Source organism: Gopherus evgoodei, chromosome 1 (assembly GCF_007399415.2).
Source record: "Gopherus evgoodei ecotype Sinaloan lineage chromosome 1, rGopEvg1_v1.p, whole genome shotgun sequence".
NCBI lineage: Eukaryota > Metazoa > Chordata > Testudines > Testudinidae > Gopherus > Gopherus evgoodei.
Window position 1 is genome coordinate 236,756,030 of NC_044322.1, and position 15,575 is coordinate 236,771,604.

Consider the following 15,575-nt stretch of genomic DNA (forward strand, 5'->3'; position numbering starts at 1 on the left):
TTTTTGAGGATTTTTTATATTAAAATATAAAATACTACGATCATTTTATTTTTTCCTAAAATGTCAGTTATAGCTACAGGGCCTGCTTCTGCTCCTACTAGAATCAATGGGAGTTGTCCGACTGACTTCAATGGGAGCAGATATGGGGCCAAAATCTAGGAAGGTAGCCACAGCAGCAATAGAAGTTTCCCATATTTTTATTATTTCCAAATAATTTAAGCCTAGTGATAATGGTACCAGTTTGTAAAAAATGGTACCACAATGGCACTAAACTGTACCATAGAATTTCTATCTATAGAAATTCCATTCTTGAATAATAAAAGTACAGCAACAGGAATATACTACTGACCACGTGGCCAGGATGGTGACAGTGATTGTGAAAGGCTTAGGGAGGCTACAGAATCAGGAAACTTAAAAATAATGGGGGATGTCAATTATCCCCATATTGACTGGGTACAAGTTACCTCAGGACGGGATGCAGAGATACACTTTTTGGATGTTATTCAGGACAGTTTCTTGGAGAAGATAGTCCTGGAACCCATAAGGGGAAAGGCAATTCTTGATTTAGTCCTAAGTGGAGCACAGGATCTAGTCCAATAGGTGAACAGATCTGAACCACTCAGTAATAGTGCCCATAATGTACTTAAATTTAACATCCTTGTTGTGGGGTGGGGGAGAATACCAAAGAAATCTACCACAGTAGCATTTAACTTCAAATAGGGGAATACACAAAAATAAGGAAGCTAGTTAAATGGAAATTAAAAGGTACAGTTACAAGAGTTCCTGCAAGTTTCCAAAACTATTTAAAAATACCATAATAGAGGCTCAGACTTAATGTATTCCCACCTAGAACAACAACAACGAAAACAAACAGTAAGAAGACCAAAAAATGCTATCATGGCTAAACAGTAAAAAGCAGTTAGAATCAAAAATACATCCTTTACAAACTGTAAGTCAAATCCTACTGAGGAAAATAGAAAGGAAGAATAAACTCTGGCAGGTCAAATGTTAAAGTGTAATTAGGCAGGCCAAACATTTTTTTAAAGAGCAACTAGTAAGACACTAAAACTAACAGAATTTTTTTTTAAGTACATCTAAAGCAGAAAGGGTGCCAAACAATCAGTGGGACCACTAGATGATCAAGATGCTACAGGGGCACTCAAGGAACACAAGGTTGTTGCCGAGAAGCTAAGCTCTGCATCAGTCTTCACTGCAGAGGATGGGAGGGAGATTCCCACATCTGTGCCATTCTTTTTAGGTGACAAATCTGAGGAACTGTCCCCGATGAGGTGTCAATAGAGGAGAGTTTGGAACAAATTGATAAACAGAAGTAAGATACTAGCCCCAAATGGTATTCACCCAAGAGTTTTGAAGGAACTCAAATATGAAATTACAGAACTACCTACTGTGGTATGTAACCTATCACTTAAATCACCCTCTGTACCAAATGACTGAAGGATAGCTAAGCTGACGCCAATCTTTAAAAAAACACTTCAGAGGCTATCCTGGCAATTACAGGCTGGTAAACCTAGCTTCAGTACCAGGCAAATTGGTTGAAACTATAGTAAAGAACAGAATTATCAGACACATAGATAAACATAATGTTGGGAAAGAGTGAACACAGCTTTTGGAAAGGGAAATCACACCTCACCAATCTATTAGAATTATCTGAACACGTCAACAAGCATGTGGACAAGGAGAGTTCAGTTGATATAGTGTACCTGAACTTTCAGATAGCATTTGACAAGGTCCCACACCAAAGGCTCTTAAGCAAAGTAAGCAGTCCTGGCATAAGTGGGGAGGTCATCTCTTGGATCAGTAACTGGTTAAAAGATAGGAAACAAAGGATAGGAATAATGGTCAGTTTTCACAATGGAGAGAAGTAAATAGCAAGGTGCCCCGAGGATCTGTAGTGGGACCAGGATAAACAATGATCTGGGGAAAAGGATAAACAATGAAGTGACAAAGTTTGCGGATGATACAAAATTACTCAAGATAATTAAGTCCAAAGCAGCCTGCGAAAAGTTACAAAGAGATCTCACAAAACAGGGTGACTGGGCAACAAAATGGTAGATGAAGTTCAATGTTGGAAAATGCAAAGTAATGTATATTGGAAAACATAATTCCAACTGTTCACACAAAATGACGGAGTCTAAATTAGCTATTACCACTCAGGAAAGAGATTTTGGAGTCATTGTGGATAGTTCTCTGAAAACATCTGCTCAATTTGCAGTGGCAGTCAAAAAAGGTAACAGAATGTTAGGAATCATTAGGAAAGGGATGGATTAAATAGACAATATCATAATGCCAATATATAAATCTATGGTATGCCACACCTTGAATACTGTGTGCAGTTTTGGTTGCCCCACATCAAAAAAGATAGATTAGAAATTCAAAAGGTACAGAGAAGGGCAACAAAAATGATTAATGGTATGGAACAGTTTCTGAATTAGGAGAGATTAAAAGGGGACTGTCCTGCTTGGAAAAGAGAAACCTATGGGGGAATATATGATAGAAGTCTATAAAATCATGAATGGTATGGAGAAAGAGAATAAGGAAGTTTTATTCCTTCACGTAACGCAAGAACCAGGAATAATCCAATGAAATTAATAGGCAGCAGATTTAAAACAATTATAAGGAAACACTTCGTCACACCACACACAGCCTATGGAGCTCATAGCCAGGGGATGTGTGAAGGCCAAAACTATAACTGGGTTAAAAAAAGAATTAGATAAGTTTATGGAAAATAGGTCCATCAATGGCTATTAGCCAAGAGGATGCAACCCCATGCTCTGGTTGTTCCTAAACTTCTGCCGACTGCTGGGACTGGATACCGGGGATGGGTCATTCCATACTTGCCCTTTTCTGTTCATCCCCTCTGAAGCATCTGGCACCGATCACTGTCAGAACACAGGATGCTGGGTTAGACGGACCATTGGTCTGATCCAGTATGGACATGCTTATGTTTTTATGTAATGGGACTAAGCCTCATTTGTGTCAGTGATGGTATGGATGGTTGTCCTTTCTGCTTATCTGAAACTTGCGTAGTTGAGGTCAAAAAGGTTCCCAGGATAACCTAAAGCAGCCTAAACTTTAACTTTTGTCCACCAAGCTTAGAAAATTGCAAAACAAGTAACATGTGACTCAAAAGCCAAAATATGACATTCCCCCCTCCAACTACAGCACTATGAGCTGAGATCTTCAAAGCTTCTTAGAAGATTCAAACGCTTAGTTTCCATTTATTTGAATGGAGTTAGAAGTGAGTCTGAATCCCTTAGGCAACTTTGACAATCCCAGCCAAGAGCACTAGAAATGAAATTCTCCCCTTTCTGGAGACCCAGCACAAGGTCTTTGCTCCACGGAAGTCCCAGGTGAGCCCTGTGGAATCTTTAGATGAAGAAAGAATGTAAAAGAAAATTACAGAGATGCCTGGCCAACAATTTTAAGGATGTTGTTTGAACTTAAATTGTTCACTCCCTAGGAAACCGCAATGCTTTTTAACATGCACCAAAATTCCCATGCATGTTCTAAACCTTTTTTTTTAAAAGCATAATTAATTTAGACAGCAGGAGCAAACTGTTTATTATTTAGGACACAAATTTGATCCACTCAGTGAGCACTGAGTCAGACATGGATTTGAAGATTCCACAGTTATTTCACAGTTCTAAAAAAAAAAATGGTACTGCTTTCATTTCACAAGTCCTTTCTCTGACTGTGTTCACTATTCTGAATTCCAGTCATGTTCTTAATTTATTTGGAAACCAGTTCTTTGCGGGTGATGCTGGTGGTAAAAGGTCTCTGCACGACGGGGGAAAGAATGTCACTGATGCCAAACGCCAAAAATTAAAAGGCCTGTACACTAATGCGAGGAGTCTAGGTAACAAGATGGAGGAACTGGAGTTACTAGTGCAGGAAGTGAAACCGGATATTATAGGGATAACTGAAACCTGATGGAATAGTACTCATGACTGGAGCATGGGTATTGAAGGCTATGTGCTGTTTAGGAAAGACAGAAAGAAAGGCAAAGGTGGTGGAGTAGCCTTGTACATCAATGATGACATTAACTGTAGCGAAATAAGAAGCGATGGAATGGATAAGACAGAGTCTGTCTGGGCGAAAATCACATTGGGTAAAAAAGCAACTAGAGCTTCCCCTGAGATAGTGCTTGGCGTGTGCTACAGACCGCCGGGATCTGATTGGGATATGGATAGAGACCTCTTTAATGTCTTTAATGAAGTAAACACAAAGGGGAAATGTGTGATTATGGGGGACTTCAACTTCCCGGATATAGACTGGAGGACGAGTACTTGCAAGAATAATAGGGGTCAGATTTTTCTGGATGTGATAGCGGATGGATTTCTTCATCAAGTAGTTGAAGTACCTACGAGAGGAGATGCCATTTTAGATTTGGTGTTGGTGAGCAGTGAGGACCTCGTAGAAGAAATGGTGGTAGGGGACAACCTTGGTTCGAGTGATCATGAGCTGATTCAGTTCAAACTAGATGGAAGGATAAACAAATGTAGATCTGGGATTAGGGTTTTTGACTTCTCGAGGGCTAATTTTAAAGAGTTAAGGAAATTAGTTAGGGAAGTGGATTGGACGGAGGAATTAGTGGATTTGAATGCGGAGGAGGCCTGGAATTACTTTAAGTCGCAGCTGCGGAGACTGTCGGAAGCCTGCATCCCGAGAAAGGGGAAAAAAACCACGGGCAGGAGTCGTAGGCCAAACTGGATGAGCAAACAACTCAGAGAGGGGATTAGACAAAAGCAGACAGCTTACAGGGAGTGGAAGAAAGGCAGGATCAGCAAGGAAAGCTACCTTGGTGAGGTCAGAACGTGTAGGGATAAAGTGAGGAAGGCTAAAAGCCGCATTGAACTGGACCTTGCAAAGGGAATCAAAACCAATAGTAAAAGGTTCTACAGCCACATAAATAAGAAGAAAACAAAGAAAGAAGAAGTGGGGCCGCTATACACTGAGGATGGAATGGAGATCAAGGATAACCTAGGCATGGCCCAACATCTAAACAAGTACTTTGCTTCAGTTTTTAATAAGACTAGTGAACCTTGGGATGATGGAGGGATGATAAACGGGAATGTGGATATGGAAGTGGATATTACCGCAACTGAGGTAGAGGCCGTACTTGAACAGCTCAATGGGACGAAGTCGGAGGGCCCGGACAATCTCCATCCGAGGATATTAAAGGAACTGGCGCGTGAAATTGCGAGCCCGTTAGCGAAAATTTTTAAGCAATCGGTAAACTCAGGGGTTGTGCCGTATGATTGGAGGATTGCTAATGTAGTTCCTATTTTTAAGAAAGGGAATAAAAGTGATCCGGGTAATTATAGGTCTGTTAGCTTGACGTCTGTAGTATGCAAGGTCTTGGAAAAAATTTTAAGGGAGAAAGTAGTCAAGGACATAGAGGTCAATGGTAATTGGGACGAATTGCAACACGGATTTACTAAAGGTAGATCGTGCCAAACCAATCTGATCTCCTTCTTTGAGAAGGTGACGGATTACTTAGATAAAGGAAATGCGGTAGATATAATTTACCTAGATTTCAGTAAGGCGTTCGACACGGTTCCGCACGGGGAACTGTTAGTCAAATTGCAAAAGATGGGAATGAATATGAAAGTTGTTAGTTGGATAAGGAACTGGTTAAAGGGGAGACTCCAGAGGGTCGTATTGAAAGGTGAATTGTCAGGCTGGAAGGAGGTCACTAGTGGAGTCCCTCAAGGATCGGTTTTGGGACCGATCTTATTTAACCTTTTTATTACTGACCTTGGCACAAAGAGCGGGAATGTGCTAATAAAGTTTGCGGATGACACGAAGCTGGGGGGTATTGCTAACACGGAGAAGGACAGGGATACTATTCAGGAAGATCTGAACCACCTTGTTAACTGGAGTAATAGGAACAGGATGAAATACAATAGTGAAAAGTGCAAGGTTATGCATTTAGGAACTAATAATAAGAATTTTGGATATACGTTGGGGGCGCATCAGTTGGAAGCGACGGAGGAGGAGAAGGACCTTGGGGTGCTGGTTGATAGCAGGATGACTATGAGTCGCCAATGTGATACGGCTGTTAAAAAAGCAAATGCGATTTTGGGATGCATCAGGCGGGGTATTTCCTGCAAGGATAAGGAGGTGTTAGTACCGTTATACAAGGCATTGGTGAGACCCCATCTGGAATACTGTGTGCAGTTCTGGTGTCCCATGTTCAAGAAGGATGAATTCAAACTGGAACAGGTTCAGAGACGGGCTACAAGGATGATCCGAGGAATGGAAAAACTGCCTTATGAAAGGAGACTCAAAGAGCTTGGCTTGTTTAGCCTGGCCAAAAGAAGGCTGCGGGGGGATATGCTTGCTCTATATAAATATATCAGGGGGGTTAACGTTAGGGAGGGAGAGGAATTATTTAAGTTTAGTACTAATGTAGGCACGAGGACGAATGGGTATAAACTGGATATTAGGAAGTTTAGACTTGAAATTAGACGAAGGTTTCTAACCATTAGGGGAGTGAAGTTCTGGAACAGCCTTCCGAGGGAAGTAGTCGGGGCAAAGGACTTTCCTGGCTTTAAGACAAAGCTTGATAAGTATATGGAGGGGATGTTATGATAGGATTGTTAATTTGGGCAATTGATCTTGGATTACCACCAGATAGGTCTGCTCAATGATCTGCGGGGAGATGTTGGATGACATGGGAACTGAGTTACTGCAGAGAATTCCTTCTTGGGTGCTGGCTGGTGAGTCTTGCCCACATGCTCAGGGTTTAGCTGATCGCCATATTTGGGGTCGGGAAGGAATTTTCCTCCAGGGCGGATTGGCAGGGGCCCTGGAGGTTTTTCGCCTTCCCCTGCAGCGTGGGGCACGGGTCGCTTGCTGGTGGTTTCTCTGCAGCTTGAGGTCTTCAAACCAGTTTTGAAGATTTCAATAACTCGATCCTGGGATAGGGGTTGTTATAAAATTGGATGGGTGGGGTTCTGTGGCCTGCCTTGTGCAGGAGGTCAGACTAGATGATCAGATTGGTCCCTTCTGACCTATTAGTCTATGAGTCTATGAAAAGACTATCTGGAATCATGGCTTTAGCTCAATTCAGGAAAGCACCTAAGCATGTGCTCAAGTGATTTCCTATATAAGGACAGATTAAAGTGCATGCAGAGGTAGTTTCCTGGATCTGTGCCTTTGTTTGTTCTCTTCACCAATCACATTTAATATATTTTCCATACAGTTTTCTTAAACTCTTGGCAAACATCTTGTTCTTTCAGTCAGACAAAAGCAGAAGGCACCACTAACTTTCTGATGTAATTAAGTGTTTGTTTAGTATCATCTGGTTCCATTCTTGAACTTGAAATAGCAGAGTGAGCCAAACCCATCCCAGATTTAATTCTGAAGTCAGTGGAGTTATACCTGGAATGAATTTGGACCTCTGTATTACAGAGATGCTCTGGTGTTGTATTGAGGGTTAGCACCAGTTTTAGAGATACAAAGTCAATATTTTGCTGTTTCACAAGTAGCTTCCAAGAAAATGCAGATTAAAGAGAGCAAAGAAATACAAGGCTGGTTCAATGGAACATGTATACCTTGTGGCCTATATTGTTCAAGTGTGAGATTTTATACCTTCCTCTGAAACAATTAATGAACTACTGGTGGAAAAACAGTTTCAGACTTATTGGAGTGGCTCACGACCAAGTGTGCCAAACTCATGGCAGACTGTCAAAAAGGCGGCAGACAACCCAAACTGATGGTATGTTCTATAATTAGATTTCACCAACCCTGTAACAAATGTGAACTCCTAGACTGCTGTAGCAATATTACCATGGAGTCACAGACAGTTCCCTGGGGCTCTCCAGTCTATCCTGTCACCCAGGCAAGCTAGACTTAGTGATAAATGGTAACCAATGCCAAAGATAACAAAATACTCAAGTTGCTTCCGGTTCTAAGAGACCAGGCGCTTACCCTGATCTCACACCAAAAGATATCACCTGTAGCCAATGCTGCAATAAACTAATTAAAGGTTTATTAACTAGGAAAAAGAAATGACAGCTATTTACAGGTGAAATCAAGCAAGCATATATACACAAATCAGTTCCAGTCTGTGATGACTGGTGAGAGAGATATAGTAATTTGTCAGCATTGAATGTTTTTTTAGGGCTTAATCCAGGTTGACCCTGAAGCCATCCGCTTTTTATTTCTTAACTCCAGCCCTTGTGAGAGTGCAAGAAAGCTATTTTTATTTCCCTCTTCCAGCATTCAGACAGATAGGATGAAGCCTTCTGCACTTATTTCTCCATGGGTAGATGGGGAAATAAACAAAGCTTTTGTCCTACAATGGACCACTTAATTTTTGATATGCCTTCTGGATGGGTAGGGGAAGTCTCTCTTCCCATCTGAGTTCACAAGTTCAAAGCAGGCATTTTTACAATTCTAAAACAAACATATTTTACCTTGTAGCATGGAATACAGACATTACAAATAAGATTAACACATGCATCAATTTACAAACATTTTACAGAGTCCAAACACATCCTTAAAAGTCTAACACCCACTGTTCAACTGTATTAACATATAACTGAACAGGTCTAATTTCCGGCTGTGAATCTGTCAGTGCTCAGTGGATACCTACAGATTTGTCAAGAGCTGGTACCTGATTTACCAGTGTCACACACGGTACCAGATTAGAAAGACCACTGGTCTGGTCTGGAGATGTGCCCAGACCAGATCCTCAGATCCAAACACTCCCAAATTCTGAAAGAGTTCACATTCAGATCTGAACTTTGATGCTCAAGCTCAGCTTCATTTTCTTTTACATAGAGATTCCTGTGTTCTTAGGGTATCATAAAGTAAGAGAGACCCTAAACAGACCCTTGTTCTCCTGTTGAATTTGAGCAAACACACAGTCCACACATACCCTAAGACTTTAGACCTTCCTATTGTGCAATACTTTCTGTTTTGATTTCTAAAAGACAAATATAGTATGTATAGTCTGATAGCCAAAAGACCGATACGAAACATTTATTTCTTGTATGGGCTATGTGAATGTTGTATTTTGTGGTTTTCGATTAAAATGACTGGAAAAGAGAAATGTATAGAGGAGACCTTATTGTAACAATCATTTTAAGTGGAAAAGGGGTAGGAGCTAGTGAACATGCATATTTAAAACCAAGACCAAGTCAACTCAAATGACTAGCTATAGCCTAACAGCTAACACAGGGGTCAGCAACTTTTCAGAAGTGGTATGCCGAGTCTTCATTTACTCACTCTAATTTAAAGGTTTTGTGTGCTGGTAATAAATTTTAATGTTTTTAGAAGATCTCTTTCTATAATATATAACTAAATTATTGTTGTAAGTAAAGTAAATAAGGTTTTTTAAATGTTTAAGAAACTTCATTTAAAATTAAATTAAAATGCAGAGCGCCCCCGGACTGGTGGCCAGGACCCGGGCATTGTGAGTACCACTGAAAATCAGCTCGCCTTTGGCACATGTGCCATCGGTTGTCTACCCCTGAGCTAACAGGACAAAAGCACATATCTAAGTATTAAGACAGCAGAAATCAGAAATTCTTCTAGAAACACACAAAATCAGCACACATGCAAAAGCACTGCACATGATCATGCAAGAAATAACTAGAGACCATACTGTGGGAGGATAATGGAACATAAAAACAGCCATACTGGGTCAGGCCAACGGTTCATCTAGCCCAGTATCCTGTCTTCCGATAGCGCCCAGTGCCAGACGCTTCAGAGGGAATGAACAGAACAGGGCAATTATCAAGTGATCCATCTCCTGTCATGCAATCTCAGCTTCTGGCAGTCAGAGGAAGCTAAGGGAAAGAGCTTGATGTATTATGTAGCTTTTACATGTTCCTCCACTTGCACCACAAGAAAAAAAATCTCAATTTTATTTTTAATCAAAATTAAAGTAAAAACAATCAGTCCTGCAACAGTCTTTACTGCTCTGGGATTCCAAAAATGTTCATATGCTTACAAATGGGTACATCGCCAGACCAGCAGAATAATTTGCATGCTTCAAGCTGACATATATGTAAAATAGCCAACTGCATATCAGCATTAATGAGACAAGTCAATCTGAGTAAACATCCCAATTTCAGTCTGAACAATTACTACAGCTAGAACTCTTTAAAAAATCCACCATACTTTTGTTTGACAGTGGAAATTGGATTAACTTTGTTCTTATTTATACAGTGTGAAATAGACTTCAAAGAATCTTTTGGATCTTGTCAAAGCTATTGTTATAGTAAGCAGGTATAAATTATTTTAATTTATGGGAGGAATATTAGATTGTTATTAAAACATAATGAAAGGCCATTTTTTGCATTTACAAAATTGTGGAAAATAAAATCAAAGTAAAAGCCAGAACAATTATTGCACAGAATCTTCACTTAAATTCTGTCCTCTCATTCCTTACCAATTTGTAATATATTCCATTGTCTTTCAACCATAAAATGAGAATAGAATGAACAGCTTGCAGAGTTACTTTAACTAAGCCACTCCAAACACTGAAATTATAATTTGTTTTATTTGAGAGATGATTAAAATGTATAATAAACTAGGTACAAATAATTTTTTTAAAATGATTTTTGTTTTCAAAAGGAACTGACCTTTTCCCAGAAGGGAAGGAGATTTGAAAAGACTATTCCTTTCTGAGATGCTTTAAATCCAGCAAGCATATGAATTTGATTGACTACTAGTTAAAAGAGGGAGTAGAGAAGTCTCTCTGCTGAATTGAAGCATTCTCCCTCCCTGCCGTCTCCTTTATCTTTTCTTCTTATTTGATTCTCCCCTAGAATTTTATGATTTTTAAATATTAAACAAAAAGATTCTGATGTGCAGCTGCTGGCTATTGGAATGCACTTGGGTTTTGCATTTAAATCATTCAATGTGGTTACTAAGCTCCAGCATGTTATTCCTGACTGACATGCCAGCTAAAACCACTGCTTTCTGATCTTAAAGCAGTTATTTTTGACTACCAAGGCTGCCACATTAAGAAGATAATTTGTACAGAAGTAAACATTTTAACCAGATGCATCCCCAGAGTACTTCTATTTGCTTCAATGGAGTTAAGCTAGGGATAGATATATAGCCTTTTGATTTCAGTTTTAGCAAACATGCTTAAGAAGGGAGCTCAACAATGAAACAAGAAAGCTGCAAATGAGTATTGTTTAAAACCATGCTGATTCTCACTCCAGAGAAATCTTGAAGCAAATGCCCCTCCCCTGATATGTCACAAGACTGAGCTGAACATCCACAAATAAATATAAGTCAGGCGAGACTGTTATTGAATAGAAAGGCTACTTAACATTCTTTATCCACTTTGTATTCTCTTTTCCTATAGCTCACCATCAGTGAAAACATGATTTATTTTTTTTTAAAGGAGTTGGCTCAAGAAGAAGAGTATATATATTATTTACTTCAAATATTTTGGCCCCTTTTGAATTTCCCCATCATTTAAACTCCTCCTACTCAAGGGGCAGAACCTCACTCAGAATATGGAGGACATATTTTCTGTTTGCTTACAGGGTACTTAGTTTGTTCAACAACCAGTTTCCACTCATGCCAATTTCCTCATTCAGAAGAAATCACTAAGATTGCCATGCAAATAAAAAATAATACGCAAATCTCAGAAGAAATTTTCAAACTGCATCTTTCAGAGGGTTAAGCTGCGCATCAGGCACTGTGCTTATAAGCCATGATTAACCTATAATGATGGTCTAGAAAATACTTAGTCCTGCTTCAGTGCAGAGGATGGACTAGAAGACTTATCGAGGTCCTTTCCAATCCTACATTTCTATGATATCCTCCAGGAAGTATAAACACAGAGATATCTGTTAGAATTAATAGCAGCTACAGTAGACAAATGACAAGTGTCAATGAATTCCACTGGGGCTTCGAATGCAGGGAAGATGAGGTACACAAACATAAAAGAAAACCTCTCTTACAACAAGAGACTGGAAATATAATGTATTGCCAGAAGGAAAAGTTCAAACTCTCAAATCCAGGCCCACAACATTCGGGTGCTAGTTATAACAGCGGGGAAAAAAGCATTGCCTTTATGGACAATTTTCTGGCAGCTCTGCTAAAGTTGAATATAAAAGATGATCCCTTTTATTTACTGAAGTATTATCCTATAACGATGTGTAACGAGGCAGGTGGTAGAGGTTGCTGGAGGGACATTATAATGACCTTGATATCTTCAAAGTCTCTGTTAACGTCTCTATTTGTGTTTCTAAATTTCTTTTCTATTTCAAAGGGTTTGCCTGCTCATTCACATTTCTTTGTTAATTTAGTTTCAGAGACTTCATGGCGAGCTTTGATGTCTTGGTATTTTTCCCTGTCATACACTGGGGTGTGGGTGGTGTGATCCAGAGATGTGAACAGGAGTCTTGCCTAGTGGCCTAAGCAGAATCAGAGGGCAGAACCAGAGGAGTGGTCAGGGGACAAGCTCCTGACACAAACATCCTAAAGTACTTTTGTTCTGTCAGATTAGTATCTTGCTCAGTCAATAGAGTTTAGGGTTGCCAACCATCCTGGGTTGGCTGGGAGTCTACTGGAATCAGCCTCAATCTCCCGGTGGCTATTGAAAGCAATCCAGGAGATTTTAATAGACTACTAAAAGTCCAGTCAGTGGTGCAGCGGGGCTAAGGCAAGCTCCCTACCTGCCCTGGCTCTGCGCAGCTCCCGGAAGTGGCTGTGCATGTCCAGCTCCTAGGCACAGGGGAGGCCAGGGGTCTCCATGTGCTGCACTCACCCCGAGCGCTGACTCTGAAGCTCCCATTGGCTGGGAACATGGCTAATAGGAGTTGCAGTGGCAGTGCCTGCAGGCACAGGCAGCGTGCGGAACCACCTGGCCCCTGTGCCTAGGGCCGGACATGCTGGCTGCTTCTGGAAGCTGCCCAAGGTAAGCAATGCCCAGCTAGAACCTGCACTCTTGCCCCCTCCAACACCGCAACCCCCTGCCCCAGGTCAGAACTCCCTTCTGCACCCAAACTCCCCCCGAGCCCACATCCCAACCCCCTGCCCCAGCTCTGAGCCCCTTCCTGCACTCTAAGCCCCTCGGCCCCAGCCTGGAGCACCCTCCTGCACGTCAATCCCCTCATCCCCAACCCCACCCCAGAGCTCCCTCCTGCATCCCAAACCCCTCATCCTTGGCCTCACTCCAGAGCCTGCCCCCCTCCTCCAGCCACAGCCCTTACTCCCTCCTGCTCCACAACCCCCTGACCCAGCCCAGTGAAAGTGACTGAGGGCGGGGGAAAGGCGAGTGATGGATGGAGGGGGATGGAGTGATCAGGGGTGGGGCCTTGGAGAAGGGGCGGGGCAGGAGCATGGCCTCAGGAAAGGGAGGGCAGGAGGTGTGGCAAGGGTGTTCAGGTTTGTGTGATTAGAAAGTTGGCAACCCTAATAGAGTTTGAATCTTGTACTCTCTTAGCCATGGGTTTAACTCTTACTTTGTGTATCAAGTTTGTTGTGAAGCTGAGGTAAATTAGTTTTATCTGAAAATATACATATATCTTCAACAGATATTATGGGTAAAATCATGGCCCCATAGAAGTCAATGGTGAAATTCCCATCAACTTCAACAGAGCTAGGATTTCACCCTATTTGTGTGTCAACCCAGACATGTCTGGGTTTGGCCATATCAGAATGAATTGGCTCATCTAATACTTCAAGATCTCCAGAGTAAATCAATTGATCAAGTACTAATGACTCTTATACTGCCATCTATGGCCTAGATTCAGGAAAGCATTTAAGGATATGCTTAAATTCATCCTTATTCAGGAAATTTATGACCCAGCCCTATGCAAGTAAAAGGTGCAAAAACTGTGCTCTAAGTTTGTAAAGAATTTAGGGATTCATCAGGGTGACAAGTGGGAAATACTATTAGTTATTATTTCATTCTGAAAAAAATGCCAGGCTTTGTAGTTGAGGTGCAAAAATGTCAAAGTTACCCATAAGCTCAGGATTATGCATTACTGTTGTGTTGCAAGTTAAAATAGTGCCAAAAACAAATCAAAGGGAAAAAACCCACAGGGGACACAATCAAGATAAACATTTTAAAGATGTGCTTACCTGTCACAAATAAAATGTGATACGTTATTAAAAACAGAATTTTTTAAAATCTAATGACCTGATTTTCAAAGGAGTGAAGCACCTGCCGCTCCTATTGACTTCCTCTTTGAAAGTCAGGTGATACATTTACATTTTCATCATTTACACTGATAGTTTACATTTTGCATTTCATTCATTTTAGACAGTAACATTTTAGACTGCTCAGTTCTTTTTTTCTGTTTCTTGTGGGTTAGCAGAATGATCATGTGTCTGGCTTCATAACATACAGGAAATGAAAAACAAAATAACTTTTCACTGATTATAAACAAATATATCTATTCATATTTAGGTCTTGTACCTTTGTTTTTAAACAAAACCAAACCTGAATTTGTGGCCGATGGTCCTGAACTGGCAAAGCACTGAAGTGTGTACTTAAACTCTAGTCACATGTTTGAAGTTAAGCACATGCTTAGGTTCTTTTGGGATCGGGGTCCAAAGTGTCTACACTATTCCCATGTATCACTTTAAATAGTGTAATATGAAACAATATAATAAGGTGCAGAGTAACATCTGCTAAATCTAGGAAATGTCATGCATTTTAATTTTTATAAATATACCTGCTAGCTGCACAATGCCATGCCTTGCAACATCGTAGTATGGATGATTAATGCTTAGTTCAGTGTCTTCACATGCTGCTGGTGTGAAGGAGGTCTTTCGCTTTTCCATTATTGCATATTCTGCTTCATCTTTCTGTAATTCTAAAGCAGTAAGCAAGAATTTATAAAATCAGCTACTAAAAAACCTTTTATCTCGCATACAATATTGCGAAATTGAGATCCACCCTCCATCTCCCAATGATGCTAGCTTTCTTCACTCACTCGTTTATTACTTTTTCAAAGAAGCACCTTCATACTTTCTCCAATGCTGGACTGCATACATGGGAGGAGCTCCCCATAAACATCTGCAGCAAAGTTCTCTCATTGCCCTCCTTTAAGTTCTTCTTGGCTACACTGCTCACAAAAACTTGACAATGGTTAGGCAGTTCTTATGTTGTGATCACTGCTTGTCATAACAACCAGTGTTGTCTCACTATTTCCTTATGCTTCCCCTGTCTGTCATATCTTGTTTTATACTTCGATCGTAAGCTCTTTGAGACAGAAAAATCACTGTCTGAAACCTTAAATGCAATGGGGGACACAGTGGGTTACAGAGCCTAAGAAAAGCACTAAGGGCCTGATGCAAAATGCAATGAAATCAATAGGAATCTTTTCATTTACTTGAGTGGACACTGGATTGGACTCTCAAGGTCCAAACTCCCTTCCATTGAAATTTTCAGTGAAAGGTAGATATGGCCCTTTACTGTACATGGACATGGCATTTCACCAAAAACAAGTGCGATACTTAAAAAGAGATGATCCCAAGCATGCACAGGCCTTGGCGTGGGAAAACAAATACCTAGATCAAACACATTGTGAGCTGAATGCAAAGTCACAGCCATTAATATTTCAATA

At 40.6% G+C, this 15,575-nt stretch overlaps 1 protein-coding gene across 3 annotated transcripts in view; it reads right to left on the bottom strand.

Moving 5' to 3' along the window:
* ARHGAP8 (Rho GTPase activating protein 8) overlaps positions 1–15,575 on the bottom strand; it is a 113,361-nt gene that overhangs the window by 63,954 nt on the left and 33,832 nt on the right. For all 3 annotated transcript variants that reach the window (XM_030539842.1, XM_030539835.1, XM_030539829.1), the window contains exon 3: positions 14,682–14,822. In XM_030539842.1, coding sequence (XP_030395702.1) covers positions 14,682–14,822 — 141 coding nt within the window. The remainder of the gene's footprint in view (positions 1–14,681; positions 14,823–15,575) is intronic.